The sequence below is a fragment of the Pelodiscus sinensis genome, chromosome 8 (assembly GCF_052426305.1).
Source record: "Pelodiscus sinensis isolate ZL-2025 chromosome 8, ASM5242630v1, whole genome shotgun sequence".
In the NCBI taxonomy this organism is placed as follows: Eukaryota; Metazoa; Chordata; order Testudines; family Trionychidae; genus Pelodiscus; species Pelodiscus sinensis.
Genome location: NC_143059.1, coordinates 5,992,700 through 6,007,940, shown reverse-complemented (window position 1 = coordinate 6,007,940; position 15,241 = coordinate 5,992,700). Strand labels below are relative to the sequence as shown.

The following is a 15,241-nucleotide window of genomic DNA, read 5'->3' as shown; positions in this document are numbered from 1 at the left end:
CTGCCCCTGCCCTGGCTTCGCTGGGTTACAGCAGCCTCCCTGCCAGGTGCCAGGCACACCGCGGGTCTGAGACACGGGCTCTCAGTCTACGTGCTGCAGGCTCAGCCGTGGCTGCCAACAGCCTGGCCTTCGCTCTCCCGGTGAGCCCGGCGTGGGTGCTGAGAGCCCCGTTACCTGCGCCCCAGAGGGTGCGGCAGTGCTCGCTGTGCGAGGGGCACACCCCGTTGTAGCAGTAGCCAGTCCCAAACTGGCACGGCACCCCGTTCTCCTGGAAGACGTCCTCCGGGCACTCCGCGGAAAGGCCGGTGCAGTGCTCAGGCAGATCGCAGCTGTTCTTACTGGCACGGCACAAGGCGCCAGCAGCCTTCACCTGGGCAAACACAAGCACAGGCCCCAAGGAAGGGGAGGGGGTCAGCGAGCGACTGTCCGTCAGGCGGCAGCCTTGCTGTACGCCCTCCCTGCGTGGTGCAGGCCGCTTGGAGCACTGGCATGTGCTTCCGTGCGGGGTCTGACCCTTAGCCGGGAACTGCTGGGAAGGCAGCGTAACTTTGAGAGGTGGCCCTGGGTGAGCCCTCTGGGACCAGGAGAGTGGAAACCCGCAGACATTCACCCGCTTGGCCTGGGACCCTTCCTCGGTGACTCGTCCCCGACCGTAACGATTTGTACAACGTGGCATGGAGGAAAGGGAGTCGCGCTCGCTTCTGGCGGTACGGCCAGACAGGCGCATTATGATCGTCCAGGACAACAGGAATAGCCTCCTGTCTCAGGCAGAAGATGCCTCGGACTCTGCGATTCTGTAAAGGCTACACATGAAGGGGGCCCTGCCAGCTTCCTCCATCAGCTGTTCCAGTGGTGAATTACCCTCCCTATTTCTAGCCTGAACGTGACTCGTTTCAGCTTCCAGGCCCTGGATCTCGCTCTGCCTTGACCTGCCAAGTTAAAGAGCCCTTTGCAAAAGCCCTCCCCCAAGGTAGGCACTGGCCGATGGAGATCAAGTCCCGGCTCGTGTGGTCGGTGAGGATAGCACTGGGGGAGGCAAGCCCCCGCCCCCACCGGAACCAAGCCGTCTCCCTGCCCCCCAAGGGGAGGTGGGGCAGCACGCAGCACGCCCCCTCCCACCACGGGGACGGGGGGAGGATGGGCATGTGTGTCCCAGCCTCCCCAGCCTGGATCACGGGGAGGGTGGGTGCTGGGGGCAGCCATACTCTGCCCCAGGATGCTTACAGCAGGCGTTCTGGGGGCTGAGCGGGGCATGGCCAGGCTGGCGGTTTGGGAAGGCAGAGCCTCTCCCTCCTAGGCTACCAGATGCCCATGTCACTGCTTAACCTGTCCTTGGGTAAATAAATGGAGCTTCCCAACTCTTTCTTTGGCAGGCAGGCTGTGTGGCTCTTTTCTGAACCTTTTCAATGGTGGAGCCCCCCTTCTGAACCGTGCACGCCAGAGCGGGTTGCAGGTTCCAGTCTCGTTAGCGCCATACGCAGAGACAACCCCCCCACTGCTGCCCAGTCCTCCCCCGCTTATCCAGCCGAGGCTCACGTTCGCCCCCGAGCGCGTGTCCACTCAGCAGGCACTACACCTAGCGCAGGCTAGCTCTGTTCAAGCCAGTGTGCTAAAAACAGCAGCAGGGCCGTCGTGGCTCAGGCTGGAGGCGGGAGTGTTCCACGGTGGCCAGCCCGAGAGCCAGACGTCTGTGAGCATCCCAGTGGTTTCGTATCTACCCGATCACATGGCAGCATCGTGAGTGTCGGGCTTACTGTGACTCTCCCTTGGGGAGGAAATTGGTGACCAGAGAGCCAGGCTATGTCCCGTTACTGCGCTCCGGCGCTGGGCACGTTAGCAGGGTGGGGAACTGGCCGTGTTTCATTCCTCTGGGCCCTTCTCCCTCGTTGCCCATCAGCCAGGCTAGCCCCCGGCAGCTCCTGGAGACGGATTTTACCTTGCACTGGTGGCAGCATTCGCCCTGCGCGCAGTCGGCGCCGTCGTTCAGTCGGCAGCTGGTGGCGTTGCAGCAGGGATCCCGGCATTCCTAACAAACAAACGCAGCACACACGGGCTGGAGAGGGGAGCAGCGAGTCCCGCTTGGGCTGGAGAGCCTCCTCGAACCAGCCTCTCTGCAACGTCATCACGGGAGACCTCCTGAAAAAGGGCTTGACGCGTCCCCGGCTGTGTGGCTCCACAGGGGGGATGCAGGCAGAAACCCACACAGGAATCTGTTACTAGGACTGGACTATGGACGTCGTTACAATCATACGTCGCTCTTCTCTAGCCTGCCTCATCTGTGGGTCTCAACACACCGCAGGGAGACACGGGCAATAGCAGGGGAGCAGCTGTGCCTGATAAACAGCAGGATAACATCCTTCAGTGAGCGCCAGGAGAGCAAAACACCTCTCTATTGATCCTTGGGAGACTGCGCTGCTCTGTTCCTCTGGCTGCCCTTCAGGCAGGGAGGGGAAAGCCTGAGCATTACCAATGGGCTACTCTGGACTGTTTTGCTGAACTGACGAGTTCACACATCTAAAGCCAAACCTGGACACAAGACGACCAATTCAGCGCCAGGAGGAAGGTGTGAAACGCCACCTCTTCTACACCGCTAGACAGGGAGGGGAGGGCTTCGGCAGCATGGAGGGCAGCGTGCCAAACCTCTGCCCGCTGGTGGGAAGGAAGGGTGCCTTCAGAAGGACGTGAGTCACAGGGGAGAAAGAGAAGCCGGGCAGGGTCGGGAGCGGGTTTTGCCGTCACTGCTCCTCAGCCAAATTCCCGGCACTAATCAGAAAGTTACCACAGATCTGCAGAAGCGCTGGGTGGCTGCTGAAAACAGGCTGCTTGAGCGGGACGTGTCAGAGGAAACGTCTCCCTTACCAGATTGCGCAGCACAAGGTCTTACGACAGAGCCCGTGCACTGGCGGGAATGGACGGACTGCCGAGCTCATCGGAAGAGTTATTTTTATTATACGGAAAAAAACATTTGCAAAAGGGCTTGGCCTCAGTGGGGGCAGGTGGCAGGATGGGGAGCAGTGGTCTCAGGGGGCAATGGGGGAGGTCTAGGCTGGTTATTAGGAAGAGCTATTTCCCGAGGAGGGTGGGGAAGCGCTGGGATGGGTTCCCTAGGGAGGGGGTGGAATCTCCGTCCTAGAGGTGTTTAAGTCCTGGCTGGACAAAGCCCTGGCTGGGATGATGGAGTTGGGGTTGGTCCTGCCTTGGGCAGGGGGCTGGACTTGATGCCTCCTGAGGTCTCTGCCCACCCTGGGGTTCTGTGGTTCTGTGATAATATTGCAACTCCTGGCCAGGGCCTGGGACTGGCAGGGGAGCAGGCCTTTACTCCAGCCAGCCTAGGTGTAGAGGTAGCCATGGTGATTCGACGTGCTGCCCTCGGCGCAGCTCCCAGCCAATAGGAGCTGTGGAGCTGGGACTCGGGGCGGGGGCAGCATGCGGGGCCGTGGGGCTGTTCCTCACTAGGGGTGCGTCTAGACTACCACCGCGTTCTGTCGACGGTAAATCGAAAGAACCCGGCGGTTTTGCTGATGGCGGTAAACCTCATTCTACGAGGAAGAACGCCTTTTTCCGAAAGTCATCTTTTGAAAAAAGGCGCTATTTCATGAAAACAGGGCTTTTCCGAACGAGAACATCTAGACTCTCTTCCGAAAAAGCGAGCCGCTTTTTCAAAAAATCTTCTTGTTCTCTAGACGCTCTTTTTCAAAAGAGGCTTTTCGAAAGATACTTTCAGAAAAGCCTCTTTCAAAAGAGGCTTGCCGTCTAGACGTAGCCTAGGTGTATTTGCAGTGCCTGGCACACTGTGACGCCGATCTTGGTGGAGGCCTTCGGACACCGCTGTAATATGCCCAGTAAGAATCGTGCGCTCGGCCTTACCCGGAAAGCCTCACACACAATGAGGGAGGCCAGATTTGCCATGTCTGACTCTGGATCAAGCAGAAGATACCCTTTTTTATTAAAAAAAAATCCTCTGGTTTCTCTGGCCCTCTGTACTCAGCACAATGAAGCAAAACCCAGGGACACCACCCCGTGAAGCAAAACATCTTTCACAAGCCACTTTTCGGCAGAAAGATGCGCAACCCCGAGGGGGAAGACAGGAAGGAAGCGGTATTCACCCAGCAACGGGGGCTCTGGAAAGCTGCTTGCAGCAGCAGCTCCGTGGTCAGCTCACCGGCCCAGCAGGGCGCTTGGGTTGCAGACGAAACCCACAATCCTGCTGCCTCGTTTCCCTTCCCTCCTTTAAAGTCTCCCGATGGGCGGGGGTCAACCTACCTTGGGCGTCCCGCAGTCACACTGCTCCCCTCGCTCCACAAACTGGTTTCCACAGACAGGCACCCCGTACAGCTCCTCCGCCTTGGGGACGTTCAGCAAGCAGCTGGTCCGGGGATCGCTTAGAAACGTCTGCAGGTCGCTCCTGCTGCAGGTGCTGAAGAGCTTGGGGTAGATCATGCTGGAGGGAAGAGGAAGCGGGCATCACGGCAACCGACACGTGAAGGTCCCATGGGCCCGCCCCTTCGCCGCGAAACGTCTGTGGGAAATGGCCACGTGGACTCCAGGCCAGGAGTACCAGCTGAACGACTGCGGTCCTGGCCTCAGGTGTTCAGTGGGAACCTAAGATGTGCAGGGACCCCTGAAGCCCTGGGCCATTCTCCTTACCCAACGCTAGCCGCCATAACGCATCCTCCTTCGGTCTTCACGGCCGAGCAGCTGCAGCCACTGATATCTTCGTCGTGAGACATTCCCAGGTTGTGTCCCATCTCGTGAGCCACGGTGGATGCGGCTCCGACGGGATTCAAGCTGTGGTCCTGTGCAACAACAAGGAGGACGCAGGCTAGCACAGTGCTTCTTAAACTGTGTTCTGCTGGTGCGCCGCAAGGCAGTCGGAGAACACAGAATTCAAAATGGTCACCCTTAAAGGAGCAGGCAACTTTTTTTGGGGGGGCTCAATAACTTCCCCCGACCTTTTTTTTCCCCAAAAACTTTCCCCCCAACCCTTCCCCCCTCCTTTTTTTTTTCATTGCTCAACAAAAAATCCTTGGTGTTCCCCATAAAAAAAAATATTGTTTGGTGCTCCTCAGTCTTAAAAAGTTTAAGAAACACTGGGCTAGCGATAGTAACGGCTTCCGCCCTATCTTTCTTAGGGTTTCTACCATGCCCATCACCACAGTTTCTTGCCTGCTTCCATGTCAAGACAAATTCAGGCTGCTAGGTAAGAGATTGAAGTCCAGGGCCTCCAAGCTACTGCAATGCTTCCAGTTCTGAATACAGGACCAGTTAGACAGGCAGACCTGCAGGGTTTCTATGAGAGGATGAGACAATGGTGGAGGGGGGAGGAATTTAGGATTATTAGAAACTGGGGAAGCCTTTGGGAAAGGAGGAGACGATGCGGGAAGGGTGGGCTCTAAACAAACCAAAATTGAACCAGACTATGGGCGTGTAGCATTCAAAAGGCCATAGAGGGCTTTGCAAGCTAAGACCTGGGGGGAAACTGACAGGTGCTGAGAAACACTCAGTGCAGACAGAGGCCTCTCTTAGGGATTTTCTATATCCTGGTGAAGAGGAAGGGACTGACGTTTTTAAAGTAGAGACAGGAACTGAGGAGCAACAGTCAGAAAAGAATCCCATTCAATTCCATCAACATGCCGGCAGACAACTAAGTTCTGACAAATTGTGTAAGTGCTTGTATCCAGACACGAGAAGTCTACATACTAAGGTGGGTGAACGTGAGTGCCTGGTATTGAATGAGGATATTGGGATAACAGGTATCACAGAAACTTGGCGGAGGGATGAAAATCAATAGGACACAATAATGCAAGGGCATAAAATATACAGGAGCCTATTAGAAACGGAAGAAGTACGCGGAAAGGCAACAAAAATGATTGATGCTCTCGAACAGCTTCTACGTGAGGAGAAATGAAAAAGACTGGGATTTTTCAGTCTGGAAAAGAGGTGACTTTGGGAGGATATGAGTGAGGTGTGTAAAATGAAGAGCAGGATGAAGAAAGTGAATAAGGTAGTTTTATTTACCCCTTCACATGACACAAGAAGCAGGGTCACCTCATGAAATGAATAGGCAGCAGGTTTCAAACAAAGAGAAGGAAGTATTTCTTCTTCCCACCATGCACCAGCAACCTGTGGAACTCATTGCCAAGGGATGATGTGAGGGCCAAAGCATAACTGGGTTCAAAAACAAATTGGGTTTAAGTTAATGGAGGACTGGTCCATCGGGAGCTCTTAGCCAAGATGGCCAGAGATGCAATCTCATGATCGGGGTGTCCAGAAGCATCTCCTGCGAGAAGATGAGATTCAATGATGGGACGGTTAACTCAGGAATTGCCCTGTTCTGGTTACTCCCTCTGAAGCACCTTGCATCAGTCACTGTTAGAAGATGGGATCCAGGGCAAAGCGGATCCCTTTGGTCTAACCCAGTTTGGTCGTTCTTAGGTTTCCTCTTCAATCAAGTGCCACAGCTACTCTACTTGGCAAGAAAAGCCAAAGCAGACATCAGTTCTAGTAAACACAGAACACAACAGCACAGGCCCAATGGGAGATTTTATAACAATTTCAGCTCCCCAGGGCTGGCTTCTGGGGCTGGGGAGCAGTGTTCCTGCTGGGCTGCAGGGCTGCACAGCTTCACAGGAGATGAATCAGCCCCGCCCGGTCAGAAGCTCAGGGCTCCTTGCAAGAAGCTGAGTGATGGGCAGGACTGATGAGCCCCCTGTGAAGCTGTGCTGCCTTGCAGCTTAGCGGGAACGCTGCTGGGGAGGGGCAGAGAAGGGCGAAGGGGAACACCCAAAGAGCCTGATTTCACAAAGTCCCGGGCAGCTGATGGGGAAGAGGACAGACGGAGGCCTGGTGTGTCTGTAGCTGCTTTGTGGGCTCCTAGGACATTTGTACAGAGAGTCTGAGCCCCTTTGAACCTTCCATCCCAGGGAAAGCGCCAAGCTCCTTGGGCCAGTCGCCTGCCTGACATCTCCGTCCGTGTCCAGGGGGGTAACGGCAGCTCCTCTAGGAGCAAAGTCTGCGCAAACCAATGCTAGGTCACAGAGCACAATCGATGGTGCCATTTGGGCAGGATTTGGCCTTTCTGACCCTCCGGAGCCAGCACAGAGGTGCCTACAGATGGACAGAGCTGTAGATAGCTCCTCCCTGGCCGCATGAGTACACCACTCGCAGCCAGGACGGCCAAGCACAGAAAGCCCCCAGTGTGATGGGGAGCCCTGGATCCAAAGGAACAGGTCAGCCAGAAGCAGAGGGTGCTTGTCTGCCCTCAGCGCGGGGAGCCCACTTCCGTCCCTCGTCTAGTGGTTAGAAAGGAAGCGCTTATCAAGCCCCACCTGATTTACTCCTCCCGAGTCCCGGGTGCACATGGCGTACTTCTTGGCCAGCCCCACCGTCGTGCCTTGGAAGTCTATGCCTCTGCAGGAAGGCAAAATGCTCATAAAAGGACACGTGTCATCCACAATCAGTCCCGTGGCCTCGTGCCGCATTGTCACGTCCGTGGCCAAGGGTGGCGCAGTGTCCCCCAAATGCAATGCACCGCCTCAACGATAGCCCTGTCTACAGAGCACGCCCCATATCCCCGCTGGCCGGATCCTCCCCAGACAGCTACCCCAATGTCCCCACAGCTGCCCCCGTGAAGTATCCTCCAGGCTCTCCCTGGCACCTCCCAGCTACACCGGCAGCTCCCAGCAAACCAGGACCCGCACCAGCAGCATCTCCATTTCCGCCAACAGTTTGCAAGGGATCTAAATCCTCTTGCTCCGGGGTTGGCCCAAGACCCGACTGGTGGAGGCCAGGAAGGCATGTCCCTTGCGGGCAGGTTAGCCCAGAACTGGTGTCGTCACGGTTCTTGCCCCACCCTCTGATGCAGCTGGTAGCAACCCTGCCAGAGACAGGAAAGCCTGCACCACTCTCTGGCCAGTCCCGCCTTGCTAGCGCTGCCGCCGAGTTCACAGTGATAGTGTCTAAGGCCAGAAGGAGCCACCCAGTCGGAGCTGCTGTGTCACGTGCCACCAACCCCTCCCAGCATCCGCATGCTAAACCCACATCCGGGCATCCCTGCTGCAGCAGAGCCTGGCAGTGTCTCAGCCCCAGCGTTGGGCTCCCTGCGCCAGCGGCTCTGGCTCCTATGGCAGAGACTTACGTGATCAGCTGGGCGTTGTCGTGCTTCTTCTTCTGTAACAGCTCAGTCTCTCGCCAGAGGAGAAAATTGTCCAGGGTGGTGTCTGGGTTGGGACTCACCGCGATCCTGTCCTTGTAACTCCAGACTTCCAGGCCCACCAAGGCCACGCGGATATTGAGAGTCTGGTAAAGCTGCGGCCGGGAGAAACTGTATGAGAGCTGGACTGCTTGCACTCAGTGCAATTCTGAACCCCCAGCCTCTACTGCGGCTCCCCGCTAGGCCAGGCTCTGCCTGTGGCCCCCACTGGGAAGCTCAGGAGAGCCCAGTCATACGCGTGCCGTTTCCCCGTTCTTCTCCAGCCACGCCGGCTGGCAATCCCATAGGCAGTGGGAAGGGCACTTGTGCTCACCCCTCCCAGACTAGTTTAGGGCTGGACAGTGGCAGGACGTGTGGGACTATGGGGCGCTCAGCAGCAGCCTGACCAGGGATACGCCGCAGGCCAGCCCTTGTGAAATCAAAGGGTCAACACACATGCTGGAAGGCCATCACATCCTCATGGGCTCTCCTGGATCAGGGCCAGAGAGCTCAGGACCTTGCTGGATCAGACCTTGAGCTCCCTTGGGACTCACAGCGGCTCCCGCTCCCTCAGAGGTCGGGTCAGTGAGGGCTGAGAGCTCCTCGACACCACTCCAGGTGCGCTTTGGGAGCTGTGGCGGCCATTTTGGCCACGTGGGAGACCAGCCACTCTCCCTGAGCAGGGGTCACTTGGCTTGACACTGCCCAGGTTTGTGGGTCAGGATGTCCCAGTGGACAGCCATTTGCTCCAGGCTTAACGAGCCTCCTCGTCTAGCAAATGGAGAAGGTCAAAGTGCCTCTGCTCATTCCAGGGAGATGGCTGAGCTGGATGGGGGAAAGCAGAGCTCCTCCGAGTGTCTGCTCTGCATTACGGGAGGTTGGGTCAGTGGGACCATCGGTCAGTGTTTATCATTTGTCCGCCTGGTTGGTCGCGGGGCAGGATAGAGCTGGGCCTCGTACTTTGCACAGGAAGACACTCCAGTCATCCCTAGCACCTGTTCTTATATAGGCAGAAAACACGAGCAACGGTCCCTTGCCTAGGAAGCTGACCTCGTACTGTGACGGGTGCGTGGAACAAGATTCATTATTGCGAGCGAGCAACGGGACAAGTTCCGCCAGCCTTGCTCCACGGGAGTCCGTGGGAACAGTGCTGGCAGCTTTGCCCGAGCAAGAACTGCAGGACAGGCCTCCGTCCTCACTGCAGCCTGGGGATATCTCACTGTTACCTTGTCAACATGATTCACAATTTCCTTCATGCGATTCTGAATCGTCCGCATGTCTTTGGATTTCTTGTACTAAGGGGGGAAACAGAGAGATTGCCAATCAAGCTGCTGCAATGGGATGATAAACTGAATCGCTGTTCGGCCTCTAGGTGTGCCATGACAGCATACCTGACTTAAAAGCAACAAGCAGTCCTGTGACACCTTAAGAGACAACCAAATATACGGCATCATGAGCTTTCCTGGGTAAACCCACTTCATCCGGTGAGCTGGAGTGGAAATTACAGACTCCAGAGTATATACAACAAACTAACATGGCTACCACGCTGAAACTTTTAAGTTCACAACAGCCATTCCTGGCAGGGTATTAAAGGGTCTTAGAATGAACACTTCTGGTGTACGTTCTCAAATATTGAGGTGTGAACAAACCCACAATGCGGGTCAGCACAGACGAAAGCAGCTACACCCTAAGTACTATGGTGTAACGACGTGGACCGGAGTGAAAGCCAGTTGCATTTTGCTTTCACCCTCAGAAGCAGACAAAGGAAATGCTGAGACTGAGAAGGAAGGCCTGGAAAGTGTATGTGAGAACTTTTACAGCTATATGTCTTAGCGGGATTCATTTACACTGATAAAACACCACAAACCACTTGTAACCCTCCCTCCTCCATGGAAAAGATACAGCACTAATGATACATCAACGTCTATTGCTGATTTTAATGCAATTTAATCCAATGGCTAAATATGTTCCTGGGAAAAATCTCACAGTAGCTGACAGTCCTGTATCCCAGGGTCACACTTAACTATCCATGAGGCCAAAGATGATGTAAGGGTGTATGTGGACACTGGATACTACACAGACAAAGCAGAATCAGAAAAGAGATTCACCAGCTACAAGAAGCAACCTTGAGACACATGCAACTTCAAGATCTAAATTATATGAGGGCTGGTTGGTCCAAGTATCTAAGGGAGAATAAAAGACTATTTGCACAGTGCACGGGCAATTAAGTGAGACAAACAGACTCGTGAGTTTGACATAATGTACCCCCGTGTTCAGATGCTACACATTATTGTAATCATCTCTGTACAAAGTTCCTTGTGAAGAACCATTTGAAAACTGAGGCTTTGCAAATCATTTTTGTCCTGGGAAAATATATGTGGCAACTTTGTATATAAAGCGGTAAGATTCCACTCTATGGGTGTGTCTTTTGTCTTTTGTCGACAAAACTAAACCTGCGTCTACACTACCGCTGAGTTCTGTCGACATAACGTCGACAGAACTCAGCAGTTTTGTCGACGTTGGTAAACCTCATTCTACGAGGAATAACGCCTTCTGTCGACAGAGTTCTGTTGACAGAAAGCGTTATTGCATCTAAACTGTCCTTTGCGTCTACATTGCCATGTCGACAAAGCAGCTGGCTTTGTCGACAGAACTGAATGTAGTCTAGACGCTCTTTGCCGACAGAAGTTTTGTCGACAGTATCTGTCGACAAAACTTCTGTTGACAAAAGCCTGTAGTCTAGACATACCCTATGGTGTTATTAACACCTGTTCCAAACCTAGTTGGCAAATGGATAGGTCTCAAACAAAAGAACAGGTGCAATGCTTAATTTACTTCTAAGCCGTAAACAGAGTCATCAAGCAGGAAGGAAAACAAAAGATGTTCCAACAGGTGTGAAAAAAGTAGCATCCTTCCACACAGACTTTTTGACTCCTGGTGCCTAGCTGAAAATGCCAGGAGGAGGTTGTGCAATTAGAAACCAGTTCAGGTGGAACCTCTCTAGTCTGGTACTTTTTGGTTCAGCAACATCTGTGGCCTGGCAAGATCTGAGTTAGCTAGATGTCCACGTATCATGAGTGTGGCCACGTTTCCTGCAGTCCCATAAAGTTTGTTTACAGCCCCCAGTCCTGGATCTCAGCGTTCTGGGCTGTTATTTAGCTCTAACTTATCCCTAAATGTCTTCTCAGAGCCCAGTAAGCAGGAAGTGTTGATGTTACTGCTAGACAATATTGACCACCTATAGAACATACTTTATGTAAGCTCACAAGAGCTATTTCCTGGAAGTGCACTAAATGTTCTGGTAGGTGAACAGTCCTGGTGTATCTCTCTGTAGCCGCTCCATCCCTGGTGCAGAAACCTGGCCTGCTAGGTGTAGTCTGGTAACCTACCGTATACAAGAAGCACCTGACAGCTGCTGTCCCCCTTACCTCCGCATTGTCCACAACTAGAACCAGCTCCACATAGCGGGGTCCTTTCTGAAATGGAGCTGATTTCTGAAAGGAAAGGAAAAAGCAGATGCCATGTGGGACCTGAATTCCATCTCTGGTGGCTGTGAGCCCAGAGGGAGCCGTTTCGGGGTGAGTTATTCTAGCTGCTAAACTTTCTGGCGCCGGATGATTTTACAGCTTCTGCCTCCCACACTGACCGGCAGAAAAAGTGCCCTGTATCCCCAGCCAGTCACAAACCGTACAGTCGCTATGGTTTTGGTGAAGGGGTACAAATCATTCATGAGCAGCCCCCCCCCAGTTGCTTGTTTCTTTCACCAGTGGCTCAATGCACAGCAGCTGGGTGAAAGGGACATTGGCTGATACTGCAAACACCTCTTTATACACTCTTTCTATACAATCACCGGGGCTGCTAAAACAATACGCTAAATTTTGGGCAATGACACATGCACGGCGCCTGAAACACTCGCTCAGGGAGGGTTCAGCTCAATGTAACTCAAACTGATGGAGGACAACTAAAATGCACATTTCAATGCAGAGATAATTCATTGTGCTGCTGATCATCAGAAACACTTGGCCAACCCCACCAATCCAAGCTGCCTTCCAAGAGCCAAAAAGCCCCAACTGACCCCACCTCCAGACACCTCGGTGGTGCAGGTGGGAGTGGTCAATAAAAAATCCACAGTATTTTGAAGTGGAATGTCTTCTTATTAGCCATCTGCAGCGTGATAGCACCAGGCCCCTCTGTCTGAGTCAGGACCCAGTGGCAGATGCAGCACGCACAGGCAATAAAAGAAACCCCTGTACCAAGAGCTCACAATCAAGGCGGAGAAAATTAACAACCCAAGGGGTAGGGGAACACACCCGCCGCCAAACCCCTGCTCCCAGGTGCTTTGTGCATGTCAGAGCATGAGACAGCGGTAGGGATTTGAACTAGGACAACGCAGTTACTCTGGGGACTCGGACAAGGCAGCTCCTGTGCACGGGGGAAGCATGGCAGAGAACATGGTGTATGTGCAGGGGAAGAGGACAGGCTGGCATCTGGCAGAGCAGCGGAAAGGAATCTGTAGGATGAACGTAGGAACGGCCATGCTGGGTCAGACCTATGGTCCATCTAGCCCAGCATCCTATCTTCCAGCAAAGGCCAGTGCCAGATGTGTCCAAGGGAGTAACTCCCATCTTCCGGTCCTAGCAACCGGCAGCCAGAGGCAAAGGGTACCCAGGACAGGAGCTGCATACCTGACCACCTTAGCATATTGCTATTGATGGGCCGATCTTCCGCGAACTCGCCCCGGTTTTTTTTGAGCCCTGTCCTACTTTTAGCTTTCACGAGCGCCCCCCACAATGAACCCCACCAGCTGACTGTGTGCGGGGTGAGGAGTTTGGTTTAAGCTCTCCTGAACCCAAGGCAGAGCCGCGACTTCCCAGTGACAACTGCAGCAACTGTGACAACCAGCGCATGCAGAACCTTTGCGCTCAGCCACTGCGCCGGGGACCTGCTCCAAGACCCAGCAAAGTCAAAGGACTTAGGATCAGGCCCCCCATTCCTACCGATTAAACTGCAACCCGGAGGAACGGGCGATTTCCTACCCAGTGATGGGGCTTCATAGCGGCAGCGACTTTCGGTTCATGGTCGTACTCCAACGTGACGTTGGCGTCTCCGCAGGTCCCGCGCTTGGCTCTCAGGTGGTCCGCCCGGTACACCGCGTGCTCCCCTGTAGCGTCACCTCCCAAGGGCTCAATTAAATAGACTGTCTGATCGGCCCAGAAAAATCCGCTGCAAAGAGACGGAGCCAACGTGAGTCCGGGGCCGGTCAGAGAAAGGGTTTCACACACATTCGCGGAGGGAGCACCCCGGCCTGCCCCCGCGCCAGGTAGGGAGCTGTGTGCCAGGAACAAGCAGCAGGAAGCGGCATCTTTTATTGGACCCACTTCTGGTGAGTGAGCGAGCGAGACACGAGCTTTTGTGCTTACCCAGAGCTCGTCTGCCGGTCTGGGAAACCTACTCCAGGTGCCACTGCTCACGACAAGCTTTGGGCAGATTGGTTAGCAGGGGCAGCGACATGCTGACCTCCTGTGCTTGGGGGTCGTCTCAAAAGACAAATCTAAACAGGCTTCCCTGCACTGAATTCCGGGTTTGCCTGGGCTTTTAACTCCTGCTTCCCCAAGTCAAACACCATGTAGATGGAGAGAAGCAAACCAGGCCCTGTCACAGTCAGCCAGGTCAGGGCCGGCCCATGATGTTTTGGCACCCGAGGCGGGGAGCTCAAATGACGCCCCCTCGCTTGGGCCAAAACTTTGAAAGGTCTCAATTCTGCCTCCTTCCTGTTCTACTCCTCGCACGGGACTGCTCTGCTCCCTACCCCTATGAAGGAAAACTAACAGCAGCAGACACAATTTTCTACACTCTGGGTCCTACTGGCGCCCCTCACTGTCCGGCACCTGAGGCAGCGGCCTCAGTTTGCCTCATGGTAAGGCCAGCCCTGAGGCAGGTCCTGTCTCTGTAACACGGGGAAGAGGAAGGACAGGGCAGTCCCTAATAAATACCCAGATCTTGTCCCTGTAACCAGCACAGGATCAAACCAACTTTGAGCCTTTGGACCTGATTTCCCTCTGAGCTGATAGGCAGGTTCAGTGGAGTCCCTTAAGTTCTATTACAGAGTTACCAGGTATAAAGACTAATGGGAACCGTACATGGCCTGACCCTACCGTGCTGCCCCGCGGAGGCTCTGCCTGCCACCGAGCAGTGTGTGACTGCACAAGGGGCTGTCCCCTAAAAGGAGCACCCCTTGCAGGGGCAGTGAGTGGCCCGGGACTCCAGAGAGCAGGGAGCTGGTGGCAGCCAGGCGTGGCACCTGATACTTCTTCTGCAGGCGGAAACGGAAAGGCGGCCTGAGTCCACCACGGGGGTGGGGGCAGCGGAGGAAAAATGGGGGGTTTAAAAAAAAACGTCAATAGGATTTTTTTTTAATTTTGTTATTTAACTAATAACCCGTTTTTCTTTGCCTCTTTAAAACGAAATCTAAATTCAACCCCAAATACGTTAAGGCCTAAGCTTAGTAGAATCTCTAACACATTTCAATAAAAATAAATAACCCTATCGAATCCCTGGGCCTCTATCAAAACTCGGCCCTAAAGGCTGTTTTTCTGTGAAAAGCAAGAACCAGCGGGAAAGCAGAGGCGTGACTCCATGGGTGCTGTGGGGCTGGAGAGATGGGGCAGGAAGATGCACCCTGCACTCAAGCTGGTAACCAGAGGGGGGCTTGGAAACTCACCAGCCAAGCCAGCCTCATCAGTGCTAAAGTTTCCCCCTACTACTGCCAGGCTGCGGCATGTGAAAGTGTCTTTTCCCCTCTCCTTCCCGCCAACCCCACACCTGTTGGATGACACATTTCAGCCCTAACGAAACTGCTCCCACTGGCTCCAGAGATTTACACAAGAGCAGGAGGAACCGAGCAGGGTTCCCTGGAAGAATATTAAAGGAACTGGCACATGACATTGCAAGACCCCCCAGCAAGGATTTCTACTGAATCTGTGAAGTCAGGGTCCATGCCCTGTGACGGGAGAACCGCTAATCTAGTTCCTGTTTTTAAGAAAGGGGAAG

General features: G+C 54.3%; 1 protein-coding gene across 3 annotated transcripts in view; it reads right to left on the bottom strand.

Annotated features, from left to right (window-relative positions):
- The window catches only part of ADAM8 (ADAM metallopeptidase domain 8), a 58,593-nt gene that overhangs the window by 18,106 nt on the left and 25,246 nt on the right, over positions 1–15,241 (bottom strand). For all 3 annotated transcript variants that reach the window (XR_016350140.1, XM_075934688.2, XM_089780042.1), the window contains exons 6-14: positions 13,228–13,414; positions 11,620–11,685; positions 9,418–9,486; positions 8,138–8,307; positions 7,329–7,410; positions 4,648–4,796; positions 4,264–4,441; positions 1,937–2,026; positions 175–370 (exon numbers count right to left, since the gene is read on the bottom strand). Coding sequence is in view for 2 of the 3 variants with exons in the window: in XM_075934688.2 (XP_075790803.2) it covers positions 175–370; positions 1,937–2,026; positions 4,264–4,441; positions 4,648–4,796; positions 7,329–7,410; positions 8,138–8,307; positions 9,418–9,486; positions 11,620–11,685; positions 13,228–13,414 (1,187 nt within the window). In the remaining variant the exon portion in view is untranslated. The remainder of the gene's footprint in view (positions 1–174; positions 371–1,936; positions 2,027–4,263; positions 4,442–4,647; positions 4,797–7,328; positions 7,411–8,137; positions 8,308–9,417; positions 9,487–11,619; positions 11,686–13,227; positions 13,415–15,241) is intronic.